The following is a 26,299-nucleotide window of genomic DNA, read 5'->3' on the forward strand; positions in this document are numbered from 1 at the left end:
TCATTGTGTGACCGGAATGGTAAAACATCCAGATTCGCAAGTTCTATGAATAGAATTGAGTGGGATGGAGAACTTGTCAGCAGTAAGGATCTCCATATTTATGATCTGGCTGCTGCCCAGGATGTTATGACATGGCATAATGGCCGAGAAGAAATCACACATTTTATTTCGCTCAATGGTATAACAGAATACTTGCCTTCTATGCTTTTGTAAGAACCCTCTCCAAGAGCGCTAGAGACCAAACTAAAAAGTCAGAGTCTGGTGTGAGAATGATTCTTCATTCTTCCTGCCTCACACACACACACACAACTATATTCCTGACATGATAAAAAACAGAGATTTCTTTCACTCAGCGCCTTTTGCCTAATGTTGTTTGCAATTCAGCTTAATTGACACTGATCAACTACACGTAGCATTTGCAGAGAGGTGTGCCGATGAGTTCAAATTACTGTAGATCAATAGTTAATGTTCAGCCCACTCACTGAAATGACTTCTTTAGCGAGTTGGCCCTGAAGGGCTTGGTTTGTAAACGCCGGCGACCCTGTCTGGTGTGTCTGTGCTCTGGGCAAGTGTTTGTCACTCAGGTAAAACGACTGTGGCAACTGCCTGCTGACAACTCTGCCCCTACCCACACGTTACCATGTAAATGAGGAGCGGTCGCTTACTAATCCACTACTTAAGATTCAGAGCCGATAGCCGGGTTGCCGGTATGTGTGCTAGTTTGTATGTGTTTGAGTAGGAGTGTGTGTGTGTGTGTGTGTGCGAGAGAGAGAAAGAGAGTGAGATCTATGGGTGCACTGATCTTTTTTTAAAGAGCGGTTAGCACTCATTTAGTAAGTCATAACTTTAAGAGCGGTGTTTGCTTAGAACTTGGGTTTGAAGAAAAAAATCGAAAATTGGATTAAATTATTCAGCCTTGCTCAAGAGGGCTTATATAAATACATTTTATTATGTTAACATTAAAAACACAAGTAAAAAAGATATTAAAATAAAGCACCAACCACATCATGATTTGGTTACGAGTAATTGAAACTATGCAAGAAGGCATTTGGAATGTAAATAAGGACAACACGTGACAAGCATGTTTGTATGGGTGTGTGTTGGGTGTGGGTGTGTTTGAGAGAGAATTTCCTCTAACTAACATCACTGTCAATTCCTCCTCATTGATAACAAACCAACTAACTGATGGGTACACACACACACAAACACAAACATATGCACATACAAGCCAATCACAAGCCTGTCCCAACTCAACACTATGTGGCAAGGCAATACAACCATCGGTATCCCAGTCTGTCTTCCCTCTCACTTTCTTTCCCATTCTTTCCTTTAACTTCCTCTTCTTCCTCTGTTTCTTATGTGGTTCACCTCTCAGGCACTAAAGGCAAAAGGCTGCCTCTTCCAGCTCAAGTTAAATTTATTCACCAAGGCTTCTTGTAAAGCATTAGAGTGGTGATCAAAAGACATTCCTGTCCTTACACTGACTGGGCCCTCAGTGAAAGTGTGTGTGTGTGTGTGTGTGTGTGTGTGTGTGTGTGTGTGTGTCTGTCTCAGGTCATGTATTTGCATGTGTGCTCAGTACGACGCTCAGCAGATGAAGAAGATGTCCTCCAGTATCTGGCTCTCCTCCGGGTCCTGGGGGGGCAGGCAGGAGCGCGAGGCTGGGGAGAGGAGGCCGTGGCGGGGGGGCCGGAGAGCGCTGGTGGGGGCCCGCTGGTGTGGCCCGGGACACTCCGCCAGGGACACGGGGCTGAAGATCTCCAGCAGCTCCATCAAGGACGAGTTGGGACTGCAACGTCACAGCACATCAGACACACCGCGTTACAGAGTACAAACCGTTTTCACAAAACCTGCTCGGCTGCAAAGCACTGCACCGGTTGTGTTTGAATGCGCTAAATAAATGCAATTTGACAAAATGTGTCACAACTGTCATATATGGTCACAAAGTATAACAATCTCAACTAAAAACTGAAGTTGGAGCAATTTAAATGTAGACGGTATAAGGATTTAAGGATTTTTAAAACTTTTCAGACTAAAGCCTAAAGATAGAAAATCAAAAACAGCCATGTTCCACTTGTAATCTAGCTACAATGTTCCAGTATTGCAGACTGTTCATTTTAAAGGTTCAGAAGCATCAATGTAATGTTATTCTGTGGAATACTGGCAATAGGGACAGCAATACACACACATACACAAACACACACACGCACGCACGCGCACACACACACACACACATGCACCAGATCAAACACACACACAAATTAAAATTCTAGTCATTTATTTCCCCGACTACTGTGAGTGACATGCACTGTTCAGCCTTCCCAACTGTATAACTCTTTAGGGAACCTCTCATTACACCCGACACTGACCCCTAAGCCCTACGCAAGCGCGGAGGGAAAGAGAGAGAAGTCAGACAAAGAGAGAGAGAGAGAGAGAGAGAGAGAGAAAGAGAGAGAGAGAGAAAGAGAGGGAAGACAGAGAGAGAGAGAAATAAATAAAGAAACGACTGCCCAAGCAGATTAAGCTAATAGAGAGACGGTAAATTATTCAGAGGGTACACGGACAGACGAGTGTGTTTCAGACATAAAACATGAATTCTTCACACACGCTCCACTGGCGCTGCAAACATCATCCCTCTCTCATTTTAAGCAGCATACATTTGCATCGGATGGTGGGCAGGCAAGGGGGGGGCAGGGGGGGTTTATGGCACGTGTGTGTGAATGAATAAATGAGTTCACGGCAGCGAGTGTGTGTGCGGCACGTTTAAGTACTGAAACAGCACAGTTGAGGAAGAAAGAAGGGAAAAAAGGATTACTACATCTTTTATGGGCCGATGAGAGATTGCGTGTCCAAGACAATGCTTTCAGAAAGTCAGTTTCTCTTTGAAAGGAAGAGCAGCGAGGAGATCGTGTCTATACTTTTTCCTCTACGTCACACTGCATTCTCTGTACACAACACAGGAGACGGAGTACGATGAGGGGGGGGTCAAGGCAAGCGTGAGAAAAACCTCCGCTCTCCGCTCCTCGAAACTGCACCCACAATCCATCTTTAAGAGGTTTCTTCCAGTCTGCATTTGACATGATCTGCGTCCCTCTGACAACTTTCTCAGTGGCCTTCATGGCTCACCTTTTTAAAAAAAAAAAAAAAAAAAAAAAAGATCTCAAGGAAAATCTGGAGTGGTTCGCACACTGAAAGATTTCGCAAGACAAAGTCTTTGCAGAGACATTTTTAATTGAAGGGAGCAGGCGTTTCAGCTGTTCCGGCTATTCTCAACACTCCCACCAATCCAATCACTCCCTACCGTTTCCTCCCAAGGACCAACCCTCTGTCTCAGCAGTGCCCAGGTGCTCTAGTCCGGGTCTCCTGCTGACTGAACAGAGGTGCTTGGCACAGATCCACTGATCAGCTGTACACTTAACGAACATACGAATCACTGAGCTAGACAGAGTGAGATGGAAAGTAATAGAGATATAGTTCAGTCACGCCAATAGCTTTCGCCCCTTAACCCCCTACAGCCAAGTCGTCCTGACCGCATGTCCATGCACAGACACTGGGCCACTGCCACTGTAGAGCGGCAAGAGTTCACTAAGCTCCCGGCCCTTAAGTGTTTCTTTGGCCGCCTTTAGAACGATATACAGTATACCTTTACACCCTTTCTCATACACTGGGAATGTCCTGAGGTGCCTTTATCGAAAAATATACCATGTAGAGCAGAGGTCTCCAACCTATTTTCCTCCAAGAGCTACATTGACAAAACAGAATGGCCAAAATGTTTTTTTTCCTCCGAAAGCTACTTTGACAAAATGGACATGGCCGAGAGCTTTTATGTTAGATGCCATGTATTCACATAGCTGATCTCCACCCAAAACCGCTGAATACGATTTTTATGCTTTTTAAAGGTTCCTTTCAACTAATCTACCTTCTCTCTTTGTAGACAGTGAACTTGATTTCATACAGTAGGAATTTTAACATGTTTTAACAAGTGACTGGGTTATCAAATGTATGAACATCTTCCTCAAACCTTTAGGAGAGCAACTTTGAAACAATGAATGTGGGGAGCTACTACTGTACCTGACGAGTTACTTTTCAGGGACCCCTGATGTAGAATATACTTTTGAAGAAAATATACATGTCAGTATGGTAAATGCATACCTTTCCCCCAGCCATACATAGACCATTCCACTTTTTCGTAAATGGCAAATGTGTATAGCCTACCTTGGCTTATTTGATTGTGTTATTAGCATGCCATTCTTTATTACATGATAGCTGCACAGACTGAGTCCTGATAACTAGTCTACCTACTGTATTTAGAGTAGACATAGGATTTGTAAAGCAGTTCACCTGCAACTTTAACGCATGCAAACCAAATTAAACACACACCCTTCCACAAAAGACCCCTCTATAAGTTTTTAATACACCCTCACACACACACGCACACACACAGGCACACACACACACACAAAGAGGGGGAGGAGGTAATACTCCTCCAAAAGGGGATAATGCCGAGCGGAGAAGAAATTGGACTCCAAGTAACTAAATCTGTCTTCTTCATTTGGTTTCCTTCTGCCTGTCAATAGCGTTTAGCGTGGAGAGAATGAAAGAACGTGCTAGCGAGAGAGAATGTGTGTGTGTTTGTGTGTGTGTGTGTGTGTGTGTGATGCTAGTTGACGGGGAGGGACTCTGGCCTGGCTCCCTCCTGAAATGTGAGCATTTGCATATTTATTTGTTGATTTATTTAACGGACAGGCCTCTCCTACAGCCATCCATCAAGGCAGGACACAGAGGCATGAATAATGCAGGATCCGACTCCATATAGCAGGCCACTAGATACCACACAGACACACACACACATACAAACACACACACACACACACACGGGACTTGAGGGGTGGGAAGCGGGGCAAACGCTAACACCACAAGAGAGACATACACAGGACTTATATTGTACTATTCACGTGGCAAAATTACAAATACTGTCAATGAACACACACACACACACACACACACACACACACACACACACACACACACACACACACACACACACACACACACACTTCACTTAACAGGCATGTTGTCATACTAAGACACACAAGCAAGTCAATTTATGAATATAGGTAGCATCATAATAGGTAAGAATGGTATATATAATATAAATTATGTATATCATACACAATATGGGCCTGATCCAATCATATATAATATGAGGGCCAAATTACACTATGCTAAAGTACACTATACCGTAATACCAAACAATATATAGACTGCAAGCACCAATCCTGACCAGTTATACCCATAAGCACTGTCTAAAGAAAGTCTCTCTCTAAATGATTCAATGATGTAATGGCTGACTGGGTATATGCATCATTTCTGGCTCCCTGATTAGCTGATGTGCCATGGAAAATTATAATTCTGAAAAACAAAAGAAAATAAAAAACATTCAGAGAAACTCACACTGAGCTGTAGCGCTCAGAATATGATTGACCTCCAATGCCAGTACAGCTCCATTCACCTGCAGCCTTCATCCAATCAAAAGCCTCCGCGAGACTGGCATGGCATGCGGTGCATAGCGCTCCGTTTGACGTCTACTCTCGGCGCGTGCACTAGCGGGCTCGTCTGACACGCAAACAGCAAAGCAAACGTGTCTGCGTGTGTGTGTGTGTGTGTGTGTGTGTGTGTGTGTGTGTGTGTGTGTGTTCCCTTCCATTCAGTGCCTGCGGCTTCCCAAAAAAAAAAAAAAAAAAAAACACACTTCAAAGAGAACGTTCAAACTTCTGGCAGCACTGTGGGTGCTGTCAATCAAAGACAACCGTAATCACGCAAGCACACTCACACACACAAATGTGCGCACACACACACACACGGTCTTGTTCAGATGAGAACGGCATTAGAACGGCACTTAAATAAAAGATGCTCCGTGTCAATAGATTGGATGGAGGTCGGGGTGGGAGGGGTGAGGAGAGGTTCTGCAGACAGGTGTTGAATGAAAAGACAGCCCACCGTTTCATCTCTGGGAAAGAGCCAGCTAGCCAAAGAATGTGAGCTAGTCAGTAAAGAGTGTGAATGAATGGGAAGAGGGTTGGTCTTGTATATTCTGTATCCATATCTATGAAATTGCTCATTCTTCTGGTTCATGTTTGCATGTACACAGATTCTGCAGCAATGACTCTACCGATGTTTTTAACCACTATATGAGTTAGTGCACAAAGTACAGTAATTATGGTGGCTTGCAAGAAGGTTTGAGATGGAAAGTGGTTTAAGAGAGAGTAACCAGAGGTAGAGAGAGGTAGAGAGAGAGAGAGAGAGAGAGAGAGAGAGGTAGAGAGAGAGATTAAGAGAAATGCGAGAGACTAATGGAAGAGAGTGAATTGCTTCTGCGTCTTACTTTCATCCGTATTAGTCCTTTTCATCCATACAGACAACAAAAGAAATCAGAAGCTGCTTCTCCCCCCTCCACACACACACACACACACACACACACACACACACACACACACACACACACACACACACACACTCACTCTTGAGGTTGCCTCAGAAAAAAATAAAGCCTTTAAAATGACACACTTTATTGATTTGCACAAATGAGAATGGGGAGGGGGAGGCCTGGATGCTGGACTCCAATCAAATATTTATGCCCCCATACAAGAGGCCTGTGTGCTGCTCACCTATTTATGCCCCCATACCAGAGACCTGTATGCTCCTCACCTCAGAGCCAAGCAAGAGCCATGCACCACCTAGCCACCTGAGAGAGGGGGGGAGAGAGAGAAAGAGAGAGAAAGAGAGAGAAAGAGAGAGAAAGAGAGAGAGAGAGAGAGAGAGAGGTAGTAGATGGTGAGAAGTAGGGAGAGAGAGAAATAGAGAAACAGAGAGAAATAGAGAGAGAGGTAGTAGATGGTGAGAAATAGAGGGAGAGAGGGAGAGAAATAGAGAGAAATAGAGAGTGAGAGAGAGAGAGAGAGAGAGAGAATAGATAGTATAGAGGGGGAAGGGGACAAAAAGAGTGTGTGTGTGTGTGGTAGAAAGAAAAAGGCAGGTAGATAGGAGTGTAGAGAGGGAGAAGAGGAGGAGGTGGAGGTGGAGGTGGTGGTGGTGGTGGTGTAAGAGGCACAGTGAAGGAGACAGAAAGCAAGAGAGTGGAACTACAGAGCCAGAAGTGATGAGAAAGATGCAGACAAAAGGTCACGGCTAGACTTTCCTGTCCTCCTCGCGGGAGAGAGGCAGAGCCAGCGAAAGGGGAGAAAGGATGCCTGGACAGATAACAGTTAGGCTAAAAAAGCAAAATGTAGGCAACCTCCCCTGAAAAAAACTCACATTATTTATGGATGAAGCCTTCATGATTTGACGTCGTTACGGATCTCTCCCTCTCCTATCTCTGCTCATTAAGCCATATTTGTATTAACACACACACACAACACAGGCAGTTTAGGCCACACCACGTGAATAATTAACACCGAGATGAATAAATAACAGAACTGAATGAATAATATAAACAAAAACAAGATGTTTCAATAGGACTGAATGAAGACACACCTCAAACTAAGGGTTGCATGATTTTTTATACCAGCCATTAAGTTTTTCACAATCAATAGCCGTCGACTAGTCACCATGCGCCAGGGTAGGGCTGCTCATTACATGACTGCTAGTGCTAGATGTTGGCAGTGCGTTTCATCTTTGTAGCCGTGTTCCTATTGGACTTTAGCGCAGCTGTACACAACTTACAGGTTTCATTTATCACTTCCATATTTAAACATGGCTAGCCTGTTTAGCCATTAGCCATTTTGTCCATGACCAGTTGACTGCTGCCTACAGCCCTGACTAGTGGGTATAATAGTTGACTCGTGGACAAAACTCCTACCTCCGACATGCAGCAACTGCTGCAAGGCATTCAAAAGAGCATCGATAAGCTATACGCAATCACTGATCCACAACACACTTCCTTGTAAAACAGGCTAAATCAACATCAGATTATGAAATAAAGAGCTACTTTGCATAACGCTTCATTGATATCTGAAATATACCGATGTGCACAAATAATTCATCCCAAGCAAGCAGGAGTGATGGTAGCATAATTAGCTTGTTGCCAGGTCTAGTCTCATTATTAGTAGTACTTTTAAGTATCCTTACAATGACATCTTTGCCTATGTTGTTGCCCTTGCTATGATTTCAGTAATTTCAAGATAATCTGCATCATTCTGTACATGTCTAAATAGAAACATCTTGCCTTGTTGAAGCATTTCTCAACAATAATAAAGTGCCAACCCTCTGTTGTATTATTTACTCCTGAAGTAGAAGGTATCAAAGAATGTCTTGTAAATAGAGGACAGATGAGTCAATTAATATTCCTGAACAAAGTGGGGAGGAATTCAAATTCTTTTTTGCTTTACAAAAATATACAAATGGGAAGAGCTTTTTCACAAATGTGACACAAATAATGAGCATTTCTTTCCTTTTATGCTGCTCACGCATATTGGCACGTACGTACACACGCACGCACACACACGCACGCACATACACACACACACACACACACACAAGCGCACATACACACACACACATAAAACAAAGGAAGAAATACTTTTGCATGAATAAAACACACGACAAGATGTCTCATTAATCGCCTTTCTGGGCAGAAAACGAATGAATTTCCCTTCTTCCCTCGTGCAAGCGGTCAGGGATTCATTCTCTCTTCTCCCTCAACCCCCCTTCCTCCCTCTCTCCCTCCCTCGCTCGCTCGCTCCCCATCCCTCTCTTTTCTCATTACTGGGAGAGCGGGTGAGGTGGGCAGGCTCCTGCCAGGCGGGCTAATGCAGCCCAGCTTGGCTCCTGTCAGCTTCAGAGTTGGGCCCGCAGAAGAGCGAGCGGAAAAAAAAAATCTTCATTTAGCTCGTCGCACCCCTCCCTCACCCTCTATTTCTCCACCCCGGCACCCCCCACACACACACACACACACACATATGCAGTCTCTCTCCCTCTCTCCCTCTTTCTTTCCCCTCCTTTGAAAAGACAAAAACACATCATTTATTCTCTAACAGTTCCAGCGCTCTCTTTCTCTCGTTGCCTCCTCTCTTTGTGAGGGCTCTGCATCTGTGACAGAAGCTGTGGCACTCTAAATACAATTAGCGCCTGTGCCTAGCACACTGCGAGAAGACACCCAAACAGGGCGGAGAGAGGGACCAAAGCAGAGAGAGAGAGAGAGAGAGAGAGAGAGAGAGAGAGAGAGAGAGAGGGAGAGAGAGAGAAAAAAAAGAGAGGGAGAGAGAGCTGGGTGGGGAGCTAGTGTGTCTCCTCCTGGGGTGTCTGAACACACATACACACTCGCGCACACACTCGCGCACACACAAACACACACACCACACCCCACATGGCAGGCTCACTAAACAATGTTGGGGAGAATATTGTTTTGAGCTCTGTGCAGGGTCCAGACTCACGGAGAGTGGGATGGGTGTGGAGCTTTTGTTTCTAAATAAATAAATAATAATAAAAAAAAATCTAGAATGAAAACAGCACTGGAGTGCCAAGAGTAAGGCTAAAAAAAAATCAGGAGGCAAGAGACAAGACTGCGCTATTTTTTTTTTTTTTTGTACTTTCCAACAAAGGAACAGGCCGATCAGAACCAAGGGTCACCTCACTTCCAGAGAGTTCCGAGACCTCTGCCGCTGACCTGGGAGAGATGTATTAAATTGGACAGGGACTGCACCTCGGGACTGGGTTTAGCAAGTCAAAGTCTTCCCCAGCATTATACATCAGCTGCCTGAATTTGCTAATTAGTGCAACGGAAACCAAGGCAGAGATAACAAGGGAAGCCAGCTGGCTCAATGCGAGCTCGAGGCAAAAAAAAACACTGCAGGTCTCAATTCACAAGCTTGAATATCCGTCTTTGTGAACGGTAAAGAGTAGCAGAGATTTAGGATTGTTTACGATTCACTTGTTCTTTGAACTTGTGTCCATGCGCGGCGAACACAAGCATGCACTACAGGTAAAACTGTTTTAGCCATTTCCCCCCGTTCACGCTCTGTTAACAAAACTAGCCCAGACCCGACTGCCACTGCTCCTTTTTCAGCGGACGATCTCTGGGGTGAGGGGAAGGAGGCGGGGAGGTGTCAAAGTGACTCACCTGGCGCGGCGAGGGTGATGCGGGGTGCAAGGGAGGCAGGGGGGCATGACGGGGGCTGCAGAGGGCATGGAGGGGGCAGCAGGAGAGGTGGCCATGTCCTTTTTGGTCAGGGGTGAGGGCTCTGATGGAGGGAGGGCACACACAACCCATGCAGACACGAGTCGGGACCGCACGTCAGAAGGTGCATCACATTCATTGCAAAAGAAGAAATATTGAATAAGAATATTAGTGTGTATGTGTGTGTGTACGTGTGTGTTGTGGGGACCGTACCTTGTAAGGACAGGTGTTTGAGAGGTGCTGAGCTTGGGTCCTCACAACGAGAAACTTCAATGTTTGGAACATTAGCAGGGCCTCCTAGACGGGACATATTCCCCCTTTCATCACTACAACACACACACACACACACACACACACACACACACAGACACACACACACACACACACACACACACACACACACACACACGTCTGTTAATACATGTAGATCAGGATTGTCTGAATTTTAAAATGTGAAAGGCACAATCATTTCTAGATTAATAAAAGCAATCAAAATCTGATGTTTTTATGATTTCACACATATTTGGTGAAATACATAAAACATAATAGTTTTATATTTCTGCAAACGTCTGGTTTAGCACGTTGAAGTTTATCGCTCCTATAAGTCCTTGAGCTTAACTTTGCAGATAGCCAATTCCAGTTGGAGTCAAAACGTTACTCGACTATCTTTTCAACCTTCAGATCATGTTTTGATATGCATCTGCTCTGTTCCTTACATATACCTAGAGTACTTCTTATATATTAATATTTAGTGGGAAATTAAGTCATCATTAAGTCCTACGGACTCATGTTCTCAAGTGGGAAAGTTTTTACAGCAAAACAATGAATAATTGTTTACCATGAATAGTTTAAGGAAGAATACACAATGTTCTATTTTAATTACAGGAGGGTGGAATTAAGTATGTAATATGAATGCACGTATGCATTTCATAACCTGTCAGGGGAATGGAAACATATGTTTTGACCATCTGTCAAAACAAGGTGTCCTCAAATATTACCAAATGACAAACAAACAAGATGTCATCAGATATGTTCTAGCAGAATTAGTTTAAAATATATATTTTAGATGATAAATAAAACATATATTGGAGAAATCTATTCGAACATGTCAGAGTTTGTTTCCACTCATTTCCATGAGTGTTCCCATGCTGCCTTGCGCGCGACTTTATTCACGCTGCTAAGGCAGTCTGGAAACTACCGCCCTAATTTAGGGGACCAATCTCAGACGATGATGAGCTATGCACAGACACATTTGATAGACATCCGTGGCGCCCAATGAACGGATCTGGGCATTTTTTCAAAATACAAGAAAATGAACGTTTGGTTGCCAGACCACGTCTCATTTTGGGAAGTGGTAGGTGCTAGCCAGGCTATGACTCTGTCAAGGTGAAGCGTCACGACGGCACACTCAGCAGGGCTTACCTGTGTCCCCCACAGCCGTTGACCAGCGGCGGCTGGACCAGGAGGCTGCCGTTGGGAAGAGGCTTCTCCAACCCAGCAGCGTCTGTGTGCTGCAGCCTACAGGGTGGGGGGGGGGAGAGAGAGAGAGAGAGAGAGAGAGAGAGAGAGAGCGAGAGAGAAAGAGACAAGACAGAGAGAGCGAGAGAGAAGGAGAGAGAGAGACAGAGACAGAGAGCAAGAGAGAAAGAGACACAGACACGTGGAGAGAGAGAGAGAGAGAGAGACAGAGAGAGCGAGAGAGAAAGAGACAGACAGACAGAGCGAGAGAGAGAGAAGGAGAGAGCGAGAGGAGGAACGTCTAGTTAAGTTTGTGAAGAGGGCCCCATGCTGCGTGCTGCTCCAGTCGGTGGTGTAAATGAGAGTGCTTTCTGCTGTACGGCAGCTGTGCTGCATGGCGTGGGGAAGTGTGTTTGAGAGCGGGACACACACTGCAGACGGATGAGCATGTGTGTCTGAGTGTGTTTGTATGTGGCTTTATTCACTGATATGCTGGAGATGAGACTTGAGCTGCTGAGAGAGTGTGAGTGTGTGTGTGTGTGTGTGTGTGTGTGTGTATATATATGTGTGTGTGCAACAGCAGGTAGCGTGTCAGTATGTCATACCTCCTGCTGTTAATTAAGCACATCTGCCTGAGCTGTTTGCTCTGGTCATATGAGTGTATTTTAGAATGAGTGTACATTGCTGTGTGTGGGTGTGTGTGTGTGCGCGTGTGTGTGCGCGTGTGTGTGTGTATGTGCAAGTCAAACAGAGAGTATTTATGTGTGCATTTCTGCATGTGAGAGTGTAGGCTACATCATCTGTCTTTCAGCTGGCATTTCTAGCAGACCTGCCAGTCTACGATTCACAGCTGTGTGTGTGCGTGTATGCGCTTTTGTGTGTGTGTGTGTGTGTGTGAGAATATGTGTGAGAGTGTGTGTGTGTGTGTGAGTGTATATGTGTGTGTGTGTGTGTGTGTGTGTGTGTATGTGTGTGCGTACCCGTCATTCAGCAGGTGCGTCTCGTGTAGTTGCTGGCTCAGCCGCTCCTCCTGCAGGGCCAGCCTGTGCTGCAGCCGCTCCCTCTCCTGCTCCAGCTGCCTCTTCTGCTCCACCAGGCGCCGCCGACGCTCCTCCCAGTCCTCCCAGCCAGGAGGGGGCGCTGCTGCTGCTGCTGATGCTGCTGCTGACGCTGCCTGCCCTCCCCGCTGCTCCCCTTCCTCTGCCCCGGTCTCGCGCCCCTGGGCGTGGGGGTGAGTGTGGTGGTCTCTCCTGGGCCGAGCGGCCGACCTGCTCGACCTGGTCTTGGAGTCGCTGACGGAGGAAGAGCCGGCGGAGGAGAGAGGGGCGGGCGTCGGCGTGGCCGGGGCTCGGCCGTGATTGGCTAACAGGGAGCGGGCGCGGTCCACGGGAGCGGTGGCACCGTGACGGGGCGTGTCCCGGGGGGAGGGGAGGTCCAGGTAGGAGCCGTCCAGCGTGCCGGGCTTCGCCGAGCGAGACCGATGGCTCGACCTCTCGCTTCGGGAGGCCTAGAGAGAGAGAGACGCCCGCAGGGAGAGTGGGCTTTAACACACCTGAACAGACTGACCTGAACATGATCAAACGACTATTCAAACCTTTACAGTACTGCATTGGACCATCCAACACAGACCACCCAGAGAGAGAGAGAGAGAGAGAGAGAGAGAGAGAGAGAGAGAGAAAGAGAGAAAGAGAGGAGAGAGAGAGAGAGAGAAAAGGGAAAAGGAGAAGAAAGAAGGAAAAGCAAATCACAAGTGGGATATGAGTGAGGAGAGAGGAAAGGGTAGAAGCAAAAAGAGATTGATGTCACACTCGAGGGCAAGGAGAGAAACAGGAGGGGAGGAGCATGGGGAAGGAAAGAATGACAGATAAACAGAGGACAAAATAGGAGGAGAGATTCTTAACTACAGAACTGATCTTCACCCATCTCTCTCACACACACACACACACACACACACACACACAGTAAGCAGGGTCCCAGAGCGGCCGTGCGAGGCCAACACAGCGAGTAATACACACACAAGGGAGCGCACGCCTCCATCATGACAACGGTGGAAATGACTAATTCAGGAGAAGGTCAAGGGTCAGGCAAGCGTGCATTAGTCAAACTCAAGGATCCCGTAAGGACAAGCCACTCCCTCCCTCCCTCCCTCCCTCCCTCTCTCCCTCTCTCCCTCCCTCCCTACATCTCTACCCTCTGGACCAGGCAACAGGACAGCACAGCTTTGCCGTCGCAGGGCTACAGGATAATGACTCCGTAGTGCAGGCGTACTCTGGTGCCCAGACCACCCAAAGGCATCATTCCCTAGTAAGAGCGCTCACCATTAATGGGTAGGCTACGGATGGGGACGTACCAGGTGGGAGGATGGGGGGGGGGTATGGTTAGATGGCTCAAGGGGGTGTTCCATTAAAAGCTTAAGGACTGATGTGTCTAGTTAAATGCACAGAGCAAGACGAACGAATGAGAAAGAGCAGAATGGAACATCTCCCCTCAATACATTCCAATGTTGTTAAGTAGGGTTCAGACCAAAGATTCCCGACGAGACCAGACCAGATGAGCTGCGACGTTCTAAAACCTTGCAACTGCGATTCAACATGTTGGATGCTCTGCGATGGCTTGCGACGGCTTGCAACTAGGTGCAACTTCTATTTCACAACGCTGCAATTCGGTCTCGTCGCGTCGGGAATCTTTGGTGTGAATTGGGCTTTACGCTGCACTCAGAACAGCTCGCTGGGCCATGCGGACATGTGGCATTAAAAGGTGCACCCTCAGGGGTCACAGGAGATTGGGATGTGGGGATGCTGGTCATCTAGGTTACAGTACTCCTGATAACTGATGTACTCTATGGACACGCCATTCTGACCACATAGACGATGAGTGTGGAAGGTCACCCTGTTACCGCTGCTTAAAGGTGAAATAAGCCCATTATGGATTTGAATGAAACAGACACGGGCAGATGGTAAAAAGTGATGTTTTTGGGCCTGACCAGAAACTGGACACCCACCACTACAGCAGTGGGCTCGCCACCGGAGAAAAACCCTTCCAAAGCTCCTGATCCCCCCCATCCCTAACTACTTCCCTTATTACAGACAGGATGAGACTGACCTATTTTGAGAGGGAACATAATAGCGCTGTTAGCATTAGCCAGACATCCCATTTGTGATTCTCTTCACTGAATGATCAACGAAAGCCACACAATCACACACACACACAGCCAAACACACACACATTCACACACACAAGCATGGACGAATGCACACACACAGACAGACGCGCATACATACACAAATACACACACACACTCATTGCATTTACACACACACACATGGGTTACCTTGGTGTGTGAGCGGGCCTGGTTGAGTTGGGCGATGGACTGGTTGAGCTTGTCCTGCTGCTGAGAGAGGTACTGCTGGTAGAGAGACAGCAGCTCCTGACACTCCCTATACTGCTGCTTCAGGCCTCAGCAACAGCGCCATGGTCAAGGGCTCAACACACACATATGTGCACACTGAAGTACTACACACACACACACACACACACACACACACACACACACACACACACACACACACACACACACACACACACACACGTTTGCTTCATGGTCAACACACACTGATTCACACAGGCATACAGTATGCTGCCTCCTGGCCATTCACAAATACATACTGTAAGAGCACACACAGAGGACAATGGAATTCTACCACAAGTAAACAGCTATTGGGGTACACACACACACACACACACACACACACACACACACACACAAATAAGCAACCATCCTACATTCCAGACACATACCCAACACACACAGGAACACATACACAGGAACACTCTTACACACAAATACACAATCACTCAGTTACACACACACACACGTACATACACACACACACACACACACACACACACACACTAAGACCCTCAGAATCACTATCCCTGTAAGGCATCAGCTTCTGCTGACCAAAACACAGAATCGCCTTCAGGTAATAATTACAGCAGCCCACCTACACGCACCTCAGGTTCAAACCAGGGCAAGACACAGGCGAGCAACATAAAGACATAGGCATACAAAAAAACAAGAACACACACTCTCAGATACTCTCTCTCTCTCTCTCTCTCTAACTCACACACACACACACACACACTCTCTCTCTCTCTCTCTCTCACACACACACACACCTGAGTAGAACCAGACACAGCACTCTGGGGTCCAGTGGTCTCTCTAGCCTCAGTCAGCCTTCAGACCAACAAATGTATTTACAGCCCCATTGCAGGAGAAAAACAAGCTGAGCACAACAGACCAGGTGAGAAAAACACACCATCACACAGAGAAATGCACTTTCAGACAAAACACACACACACACACACACTTACACAGTTTTGCACACTGATCTGATTTGTATTGTCCACCAACAGGCAATGACAAATCACAGAAATAATCACATACGTTTTCCTTTGAACTAAATACAAATAAATAAATAAATAAAATAAACAAACAAATACTGTCAACGTAAGCATGCTTTAATACTTGGACACACACACACACACACACCAGATCATTCCCCTGGGTAATCTCCTAGGTTTCAAGCTTGTTGCAGCACTGAAGAAGCAACAAAATGCAGAAAACAACAAAGTTTGTTTCAGGATTCTGACACACACACACACACACACACACACACACACACACAAATGCACATGCTTGAGAGTCTCGCACACCAACGTTTCCATCTGGATCTGGCTGGGCAGGAGCAGGCAGACAGCCAGGCTGGGTGACAGGATGTTGGCATGCTTTTTATTCACACACACACACACACACACACACACACAGCCAGCAGTGCAGAACCAGACAAAACCGATCTGGAGCAGAACCGATAGCAAGCCTGATGGGTCCACTAATGACAGAACCCGTCTCTCTCTTTCCCTTTCCCTCCGTATCTTTGAAAAGACACACACACACGCACACACAAACACACACACACGCACACACACACAGATTGCCTAAAACTTTTCATAGCTTGTGGCCAACTGACAAACTTGGCCCAGTAAAAAGTCCTAAGGCATCACCTCTCAGACGCCTCAGAGCAGCTCTGCTGATATAGCATCAGACAGGATGACAGCAGCGAGAGCCGAGACGGAGCGGGACCAGACCGCTTCTAGATCAGCGGCCCCTCGGAACACTGCTGATGCAGGATCACAATGCCGACTGAACTGGGATCAGAATGACTGATGATGCAAATCATCCTAACGACGACTGATGCGGGGGGGATGCGGGATCGCCACGACAACTGCGGTACAAATGCGAGCGGCATATGAATAATTTCAGATCAGCATTTCGGAGTTCCAATCATTCGCCGCCGTAACGTCAAAGCAGAGTGATGAACAACTGTACTCAGTACACCATTTAAGCCGCATAAACTACTCCGCTGTTCAAATCTGTCCGCAACTAAGCAATTTGCATGATGTGTCAACGCCTCAGGCACACATGACCTGGGTTTCTAGAGGTTCTCAAGTGGACTTCGAGAGCTGCAGACATAAGGACCCAAACCAACGGCTAGCGTTCGGACAGTAAAATAGCACCACACAAAGTGCTGCAGTTCTACAGCTAATTACACAAGCTGCTTCAAAAAGCCTTCTCTGCTCCAATCAGCCTCCATCACACCCACGATCCCACCAAATACCCTGGCCTCAGAGAAGATGACTATTACAATCTCTCTCCCTATCACACACACACACACACACACACACACACACACACACAAACAGACAGAGAGAGAGAGAGAGAGATGACCAGCTTTCACCAAGTACACCAGAGCTGAACTTTTGCGCAAAAAAAAAAAAGCTCAAAGAGTGTTTCAATATAAAGTGTGCGCTTTGATCTCGACGGCATGGCCAAAGTGCAGGGTTTGATGCTGCAGCGGAGGAAGTGATGCAATGCTCGAGCTGTCAGGCCTGACTCACGCCGCCAAAGCGGACACGTTGCACCATACAGCATGCGCATGTGCTGACTAAGACCTCAGCACTTCCTCCATCTAATACTTAATATTTCATATTTAATACACTAATACATGAATAGCTAATACCCATTGTAATAATCAACGACGGAGCCAAATGTGACTGTATTGTTTTTATGGAGGCCTATTCAGCTCACATAGCCGGAGTTATGACACTGTGACTCACTGGATCACATTCGCTGAGTCACAAAGAGTTACATCAGTCAAACCATAGTAAGCTCAACGAAATATGGGCCTTTGCAAACTATCTACTAGAGCTGAATCCTAAAGCCTTATACATTTATCAAAAGAGGCTGCTATAACTCCCCAAGAACACGATGTCTTGATAGAGAATGGTGAGTAACACAAAAAAAAAGCATGGAAACAAGCGCGCACACACACACACACACACACACACACACACACACACACACACACACACACACACACACACACACACACACACACACACACACACACACACACACACACACACACACACACACACACACACACACACACACACACACACACACACACACACACACACACACACACACACACACACACACACACACACACACACACACACACACACACACACACACACACACACACACACACACACACACACAGCTGTAATGAATGCTTTCATATCCCTAGTGTGCGTGCACATGAGCAGCAGTCTGAATCGGCCGGATCTGCTGATAGCAGTCTCTCTCGCATCTATCCCATGATGCAGCAGGGCTCCCGTCCCGCGTGGCCGCCACAGCGAGGAGCCACAGCTGGCCCCTGGCCAACGGCAGCTCCGCGCTCGCAGCCCGCGTATCAGCGAGGAAGATCGCAGGCGACATCTCCTCCTCCCTCTCCTCCTCCTCGCCTCCTGGCCTGCTACGCCATCCAAAAATACTCGCAATGGCTCTCTCTGTGTGTGTGTGTGTGTGTGTTCGCTGTGTCGGTCTCTCTGTCAGATATTTTCGACGGCCTCTGTCAACGTGATTCACTCCCCCGGTCAGTGTGGGCAGAAATGAAATAATGAAATCTCGACTCAAGGTGGAACAAAAACAGCATGGAAGAGAGAACACTTCTGCCTGGCCCATGCTTGCAATTGTGCGTGTGTGTGTGTGCGCGTGTGTGTGTGTGTGTGTGTGTGTGTGTGTGCGTTAGAGACAAAGACAGTGTTTGTGTGGCAAAGTAAATCGATGTGAGGACGAGCGTTTACACAGGCGGCGGCTTGCCCCTAAATGACTTGCGAAAGATTTGCCGTTGATTTCTTCCATTACGAATCTGATTAGATTTCATTTATCCAGGCCGCGCGGTTTGTTACTTCCAATATTAGCATGTCTGAAAGCCTAACTGCCTGCAGAAAATCGGTGTGATGAGAGCGAGAGAGAGAGCGTGCCATTCCCTCAACTCAATCCCGAGCCCAAAATGAGGATTTCGCTTGAAATTATTAATACTTTAATTATAGAACGTGGGCTCTCTCCAGAACAGCACTAGGTGACTGAAGCCAGAAAAACGCAGAAAACACAACACACAGTTGGCTACCTACCACCCTCTGAGTGCATCACCGTAAAAGCAAAGGTGCAGAGTACAAAGCAAAGCCCAATCATTGGTTGTGGACAGATGAAAACAACATGGCACCTCCCGAGTCTACTCTGCCCGCTTTCATCAAAGTGTTAACACATCGCACTCCACAAGGACCACAGCAGAGAAAGCTCATTCTAACCCTGAGAAACCGCTTTAGCCTGAGGTGACTGGTATGTGTGTGGGAGAGGGAGAGGGAGAGGGAGAGAGAGAGAGAGAGAGAGGGAGAGAGAGTGTAAGTGTGTCAAAGTGTGTGTGTGTGTGTGTGTGTGTGTGTGTGTGTGTGAGTGTGTTTGATGACTACGTTTTGCTTCTGAGGCTCATTTTCACTTTTTAATAAAAATTCCCGGTTAAGACCAATTTTCTGCGCCCTCCGCCTGTAATGGAATCTACAGTTAGGAGACGTGGGCAAGAATGCCAAGGAGAGCCTTGATCAAATCCTAATTTCATTCTCAACATGAGCTCCTTAACTTCTTCCTGCGCACAGAATTTAAACAACGATTTTTCTCAATTCTCTCCCCCTCTCTCTTTCCCCTCTCTTCCTCCCTCGCTCCCTCTCTTCTCTCCCTCTCTCCAATATCCCTGTGATAACTCTGATCGTGGTGGATAGGACGAGACCTGATTGTTCCGCAGATTAGTCTTCGCGGGTCTGTTTGCCTTTGCCTTCCCCCCCCCCTCCCTCCACCTTCGGCGGGCGTTTAAATAGGCGGTGCGTCTCGCCGGGGTCTTTTAAGAGCACGGCTGTCTCCGCGGGGCGCTTGTGCGCAACACGGCTCGCTCGCTCGCTCGCTCGCTCGACCACACGCGCGCCTTTTCCGCCGGCACCCCCAAATCTCTTTTTAATGGAGTTTAGGACTGCGGCTCAAATGCCAAGGCCGCCAGCTTAAGTGCGTTTAATTGAGTTGTGTGTTTCTTAATTTTGCAGCTCCGCTGCCAATTGTGCAATTTGGCCGGCCAGCCATCAGTCTTCCGCACGCTCGCCGCCGAGGGTAGTTCACTGAAATGGGCCGCACCGCTTCGTTCGCTTGACCCTGAGCGAGAGAAGAAGGGGGGGGGGTGGACGTGGTGGAGGGTTGTGGGCAGTGCGGAGTCTCTCTGTGGATGTAATTGGCTGGCATGAGATGGACACACACACACACACACACACACACACACACAAACACTCGCATCGCTGTATAATGGAGAGTGGGAGATCACTGCCAGCGGCAAAATTACAAACAAAACCAACATCGCACGGATACGGAGGCAAGCACTCAAACCACAGCTCGGAACCTGCCGTCCACAAAAGATCAAATTTCCTGTAGCCCACATTAAAAAAAATCATGTCTTAGGAAACTAAAATTCATCAGCACACTGCCCAAGCTATCCTTAAACAACGACACATGTGACCCCTCTCTGTGGACAAAAGACCTGAAAAGGTCTATTTATCTCAAGGTGAGGCAGTCAAAACCAAAAATGACACATGCTTCTGCCAAGACCCTCCAAAACCACCCTCAAACACAATTACATTTCTAGACTGTCTGAGGTATCTGGATATGGACACCACAGCCCCCGTCTGCCATAGTGGCTCTCCTTTCATCCCCAGAGCCAAAGGCTATTTCCTTGGTAAATACTGCCATCTGCTGTTCACACAAAGTAAAAGCCTTGGGAAGTGCATTTTTAACAATGTATGGAACCACTTATTCTAACTGCACTCTCTGGTCCTATATAACTCTGTACAAATCCTACTGTGCTGATTAAAGATTGTAACACAGTAGTGAGCTGCAACAGACAGCTAAACTAGCCAGTGAGAAATACTTACAGTGGCCAATTTAGCATTTTACACAAACCAGAGAGACTTAAATGGAAAGTTCTTTCCTCAGATATAGAGAAGACAAAAGTTTAAGTGGCAAATTCAGTTCCAACTTCCGTCTTTGCTACTGACATTTGTTAACGGGAGCATTGGACCTAGAGCACTGTGTAAGCATTGCCAAGCAACAGTTGTGATGGTAAACAGATTTGCTATTCTATGCCATAACTTAATGCTCTCATCATACTTAGTGATGGGTGAGTTGTCACACATTTCAGTTCTCACAATCACTGCAAAATAATGCATATTGACATGAAACAAATAGACTGTCTCTGACCCCTAACAAAATAGCCTATTTTTATTGTATTGTATCGTCATCTAATATTTCACTGGAGCATATTTGATGCACTTGTAACAACATCTCCAAATTGTCTGCAAATAGGATTATTAGCCAACTGAAAACACAGAAGTAACTGTGAATGTAGATTTATTTTTCTTTAAATGAATTGAACTCAACACTAGACCTGAACATTAAAGTAACCAATCACCTCTAAAAATTATGCCAAACCTGTCAGTAAAAATAATGGTCTCAGACTAAATCATTACTCAAAGTCATAACTTGGGCAAAAAATATAAATTGCCTATCCTGAATTTGTCTATGTGCAACTTGGGCCATTTGTTGCAGTTCACCAACAGAAACAACTTTTATTTGGCCAGATGTTTAAAAGTTTAACAAGTTAAAGTTTAGTTCCACAGAATTGGCAAAAACACTTGTTCCCATCTGATAAGGAGTCGTTTGTAAGTAGCATCATGTTTCACTTCAACTTTCACTTTAAGGTTTCCTTTTCTTGCTGCGTCGGCCCTTTCAATTGCTGCACCCTAGGGCAGCTATTCAACTGCACTTGGCAATAAAGAACAACAAAAAATCTTCCTGACCTAGTCACGTACCAAAGGTGTGCACAGACAGCCACATACCCAGTTCATCATACATGAATATTAATATCCCTGTGAAGTTATTTTATAACGCACAGAATCAAGGTAAAAGTTAGGTTTTACTTTTTCTTTTTTGGTATTTAAGCTAAGTTAACTTAGCACAGTATAGAGGTTATTCTACCATGGTAGGCTGGTAGAAGTTGTGCTACGATATGATTTCATTTTTAAAAGGGAGTTTGAATTCACTGAATTCAGTCTGATAAAAAGCCATAATCACGTGCTAGATACTCATTGGCAGGGACACCATATTGGCAATATCAGAAGCTATCCTCCTTATGCTCTTGATAATGCCCCCTGAAAATAGAGCTGGTAACCTGAATAACAGTCAGTTTACACAGTCGGTTGCTGGAATATTTCCAGTTATTCGTATGCACATCTCTTAGTGTCTTACCAGTTAAATCTCCAGTTCAGGGGAGAAAACATGCCAGGGCGTGTAATAGCCCACATAACAAATACGACACCTTGAGGACAATTGCGGGAAGGCTCGCTTTTGTGTTGCATTAACCAACGATATACAATATAATGAGTTAGAGGATGGCGTGGAGAAATCACCAATGTAACACCTTACACCGATCAACCAATCTCCGAGAGATTCAAAGGAAGTGTAAGCAAAGTGTACGTTTTACAACTCAACTCCACATGACATGACATGGGTCTATGCTGAACCAAAATAAAATGAAAGATTTCTTAATTTCTATTTGTTGGAGGGAGGGGGGTCTTTTTTTTTTTTTTTTTTTTAAAGGATACTTTCTCTTTCATGCACGATGAACTGGTTCTGCTGCTCCAGTTCCAGGATCTTCCTCTCGAATGTCTCCTGTTCATCTCTCAGCTTCTGGACTGACTCCTCCTTCTCCTCACTCACTCTGAGGAAAGAACACACAGAGAGATCTAAGATACATGGACATCGCTCAGATTCAACATCCGTTTCGTCCAAAACCTAACCGCAACCACATAATGTATACAGTTTTCATCTTGCTTGCTTGCTTTCCCATATGGCTGCTTGAGAAGTTCTAGTGTTGTTTTTGGCGGCCTGTTTTGGTTTTAGTTTTAGTCTAGTCTTTGTGTCAAGCTGTCATTTTAGTTTTTATCAGTTTTAGTCACGTTCATACTCTTTTAGTCTAGTCAAGTTTTAGTCGACTAAAAGTATGAGCATTTTAGTCTTATTTTCGTCTAGTTTTAGTTGACGAAAACTAATGACTTTTAGTCTTGTTTTAGTCAATGAAAATTGGATTTTAGCATCTTTTTATTAATGCAATATTAATGATATATTAATTAATGAATATTTTAAGGGGTTGTTCCTCCATAGACTGGGTAAGACTGTTTTTAGTGGCAGGCACTATAGCACCAGCGAACTCTGAAACTATAGGACTGGATGAAATGTCTAGATAACGGTCTCCACTGATAAATATCACACTGGCTAACCTGGAAATGAGGTCCTATGTCCAAAATTCTGAACTACCCCTTTAATAGGAAATGATACATTTTGGTTAATTTTCATGGATTAAAAAATTACAAATATTACAGGTTACATAGGCACTGAACATTGACAGTGGAATCAGGTATGTTACATAGAGTTTGGTCTCCCCCTGTCACCATGAAAGGACTATTTGGAATATTCTGTAGACCTGCTGTTCCTTTTCTGAGAACAATTTAACTTAAGATCAAGTTGTCCAGGTTATTGAATGCTGTAAATGTGGATGCTATTTCACCTTTAACTAGGTAGCCTAAGCGTGGTTACACACAGTTGTCATCTTAATGCAGTGTTTTGTAGCCTATAAAACGCATTTCACGTTCATCACTCAGTTTTGGTAGGCTACAGGCCAATGCCTTGAGTGGTCGCTGCCCCTTTAAATGCGTGGGACTTTAAATTACGTTTTAACTCCATGCTGATTTTGTTGATGAACAGCACCGTCTTTGATTCAGTTGTTCTACCGTTTAAATAAACGACACACGCGCACTTGTGTGGTTGGTAAGGAATTGTTTTCAATAGTTTTCTTGCAATTCCCACACAAAGATAGCCTACTAAGCCAAGGTTCCATTAAAAATGTGTCTATGATTAGAACTTCGTTGCTGATCGGTGGAATAATGTTATTATTGTAGGCTATGACAGCGCCAGCATCAGCTGGACAGAAGCTTAGGCTACACACTAATCAAATCTGCAGTTGCCTGTTAACATTTCATCTGAATTAGATCTACATGCGGAGGTGAGATAAGAAGCCTAGTGCAAAGTTGAACTGAGAGAGTTGCCAATCTAACGGACTGAACGTAGCCTATATTTCTTAGCTTCTATTAGCGATAACGATAGGCTATACATCTACCGCTCCTTTGCTACATGATCAAATATGATCAGATGAGTGACAGAAGCACCGAATATGACCAACAGGCCCATGCGAGAAACGCTGGTCCTCTGGTATGATAATCAGACCATGCAACCTGATGCGCGCCTGAAGTGAGACGCAGGAAACAGAGAGCCTACTGCAAAATAATAACACGACTAAACGACACAAAATAATGTTATAACATTCCTGTCCTTCTGGTCTTCGAAAATGAAGAGAGATGTTGTTAGCATGGTTTTTATTTTGTAAACCACTTTTAGTCTCGTTTTTATTCGTCAACGATATTGCCTTATAAATTCAATTATAGTCATCCTCACATGGCCAGCATTTACGTTGCGTCTCGTCTCGTTATAGTCACGTGAAAAAAGTTCGTTGACGACTATATTTAGTCATAATTTTCGTTGACGAAAGCAACACTATTGAGAACCAGGGAGAAAAAATTGGGAGGGATTTTCCAACTGGTACAAATTAGTACTTGACTGCCCTGCTGGGAAGTACACCGCCTTCCACAGTAACTACACAAAGTTCTCCTATCAGAGCAATCACAGACTCTTTCTGCTGTAATGCACAAACAGTTTACCTGAGCAAGAAAAAAAGTCAGCTGCAACCAAAGTTATGCTCCTATTTCTTTATTTAAATACCGGTTACAGTCTTTAAATAAAGAAATGGGAGCATAACTTAGGTTGCGACAGACTTTTTTCTTGATTTAGTACAATTTCAGACAGTTTACCTGGCCAGCTCCTGGATGAGGTTGGCGATGCGTCGCTTGTCTTCTGGGCAGAGGTCCTTCAGAGAGGGCTTGGTATTACCATGGCCCGCTTGTGGTGAGCTACATGGATTCTCAGGGGGTTTGTGGGTTGGAGCTGAAGACCTGGCTTCAGCTGGAGTAGGTCTGGTAGAGGAGGTCGTCCTTGTTGACGACTTCCCCTCAGAAGAGGGGACAGAGCGGGACGATTGCTGGCTTGGCCCCCTCGGGTTTCCTTTCCTATGGACTGTCTGTACTCTGCCCTTCCCCTCTCCAGTGATCCCCGGGCCTCGGCTCAGGCCAAGCTTCCTGCTCACTCCTATGACAGCGTATTAGCAGTGTTAAGCATATTCATTCAGAGCATTAGTACATAAGCTATGATGTGCTGACAAGGCTAATGAATGCCCGCAAACATATAATCTCACATTACTGATTACAACTAATGTAATGAATGCAACTGCGAGATATATGTTCTGTCTTTCTTTCCACTTTGTCAAGACATCATGGATAATAGGCCTACTACAAACAAAGCCAGGGAAAATGACAGGGACAACTAATGCCAAGTTTGGCGTCTCACCTGGGACGAATACCATTGGTTGATCGTCGTCAGATGCTGTGAACGTTAAGGATGTCAACAATCTACTCCTTTTAACAAATATGTCTGAAATTATCTGCCAAATTAAGCTAAATAATAGGCATGTTAACAGCCAGGAAACTTGTGCGTACATTTTGCCAGCAATTACAATAACGGGTTGCCACGTTCTAACAGCAAACTTGACCAAAACGCTGAGCAGCGCCTAAAACCTACCAAACAAAATACCAACGAAACACGTCAACTTACCCAAAAATGCACATTCTAAACGTTAAATAAAACTGGCATTATAGGTCTATTAGCATATAAAGTTGGCTGGTTAGAAGAAACGTTTATCTGTTCTTTTTTAAGGCTATATTAGCTGTCTTCCTTCGTTTCCTCAATGGTCGCCAACTAAGCTTAGTTTTGTTTCGACACTTCTTCTACAGGCATCTATTTCATGAAGCACACGGCTAAAGATCAAAATCTTAACACTCTGCCAACTGAGAAAAAAGGATACTGTCATTCATCCAGAAAATCCCAGATTTGTTTCGTTCCTCTGCGGCAATCGCCATGTTGAAACAACCGCCACTTCCAAGAGGATTTGAGGCGTTCCTGTGGTAGATGAAACCTGGGTCCCGCCTTTCCATTTTGTG

At 45.5% G+C, this 26,299-nt stretch overlaps 1 protein-coding gene across 1 annotated transcript; it reads right to left on the bottom strand.

The window, feature by feature from the left end:
* Window positions 1-949: 949 nt before the first annotated feature.
* kiaa1328 (KIAA1328 ortholog) lies at window positions 950-26,246 on the bottom strand. Its single transcript, XM_062553745.1, has 10 exons — window positions 26,164-26,246; window positions 25,650-25,685; window positions 25,058-25,391; window positions 22,739-22,854; window positions 14,964-15,088; window positions 12,613-13,139; window positions 11,597-11,692; window positions 10,388-10,500; window positions 10,118-10,238; window positions 950-1,789 (listed from the first exon to the last, which is right to left on the bottom strand). Exons 1-10 carry the CDS (start codon window positions 26,216-26,218, stop codon window positions 1,588-1,590), a joined length of 1,725 nt encoding a protein of 574 aa, XP_062409729.1. The 5' UTR covers window positions 26,219-26,246; the 3' UTR covers window positions 950-1,587.
* Between the last annotated feature and the right edge of the window lie 53 nt (window positions 26,247-26,299).

Source organism: Sardina pilchardus, chromosome 14 (genome assembly GCF_963854185.1).
Source record: "Sardina pilchardus chromosome 14, fSarPil1.1, whole genome shotgun sequence".
Taxonomy (NCBI): Eukaryota; Metazoa; Chordata; class Actinopteri; order Clupeiformes; family Clupeidae; genus Sardina; species Sardina pilchardus.

Bases quoted from the DNA above. Each gene is read 5' to 3' on its own strand.
- kiaa1328 (XM_062553745.1), bottom strand. From the start codon at position 26,218: ATGGCGATTGCCGCAGAGGAACGAAACAAATCTGGGATTTTCTGGATG. The intron at 25,686-26,163 runs GTATCCTTTTTT...TAACGTTCACAG, and splicing joins GATTTTCTGGATGAATGACA to CATCTGACGACGATCAACCA. The intron at 15,089-22,738 runs GTATCCTTTAAA...GCTGTTGCTGAG, and splicing joins CATCGTGCATGAAAGAGAAA to GCCTGAAGCAGCAGTATAGG.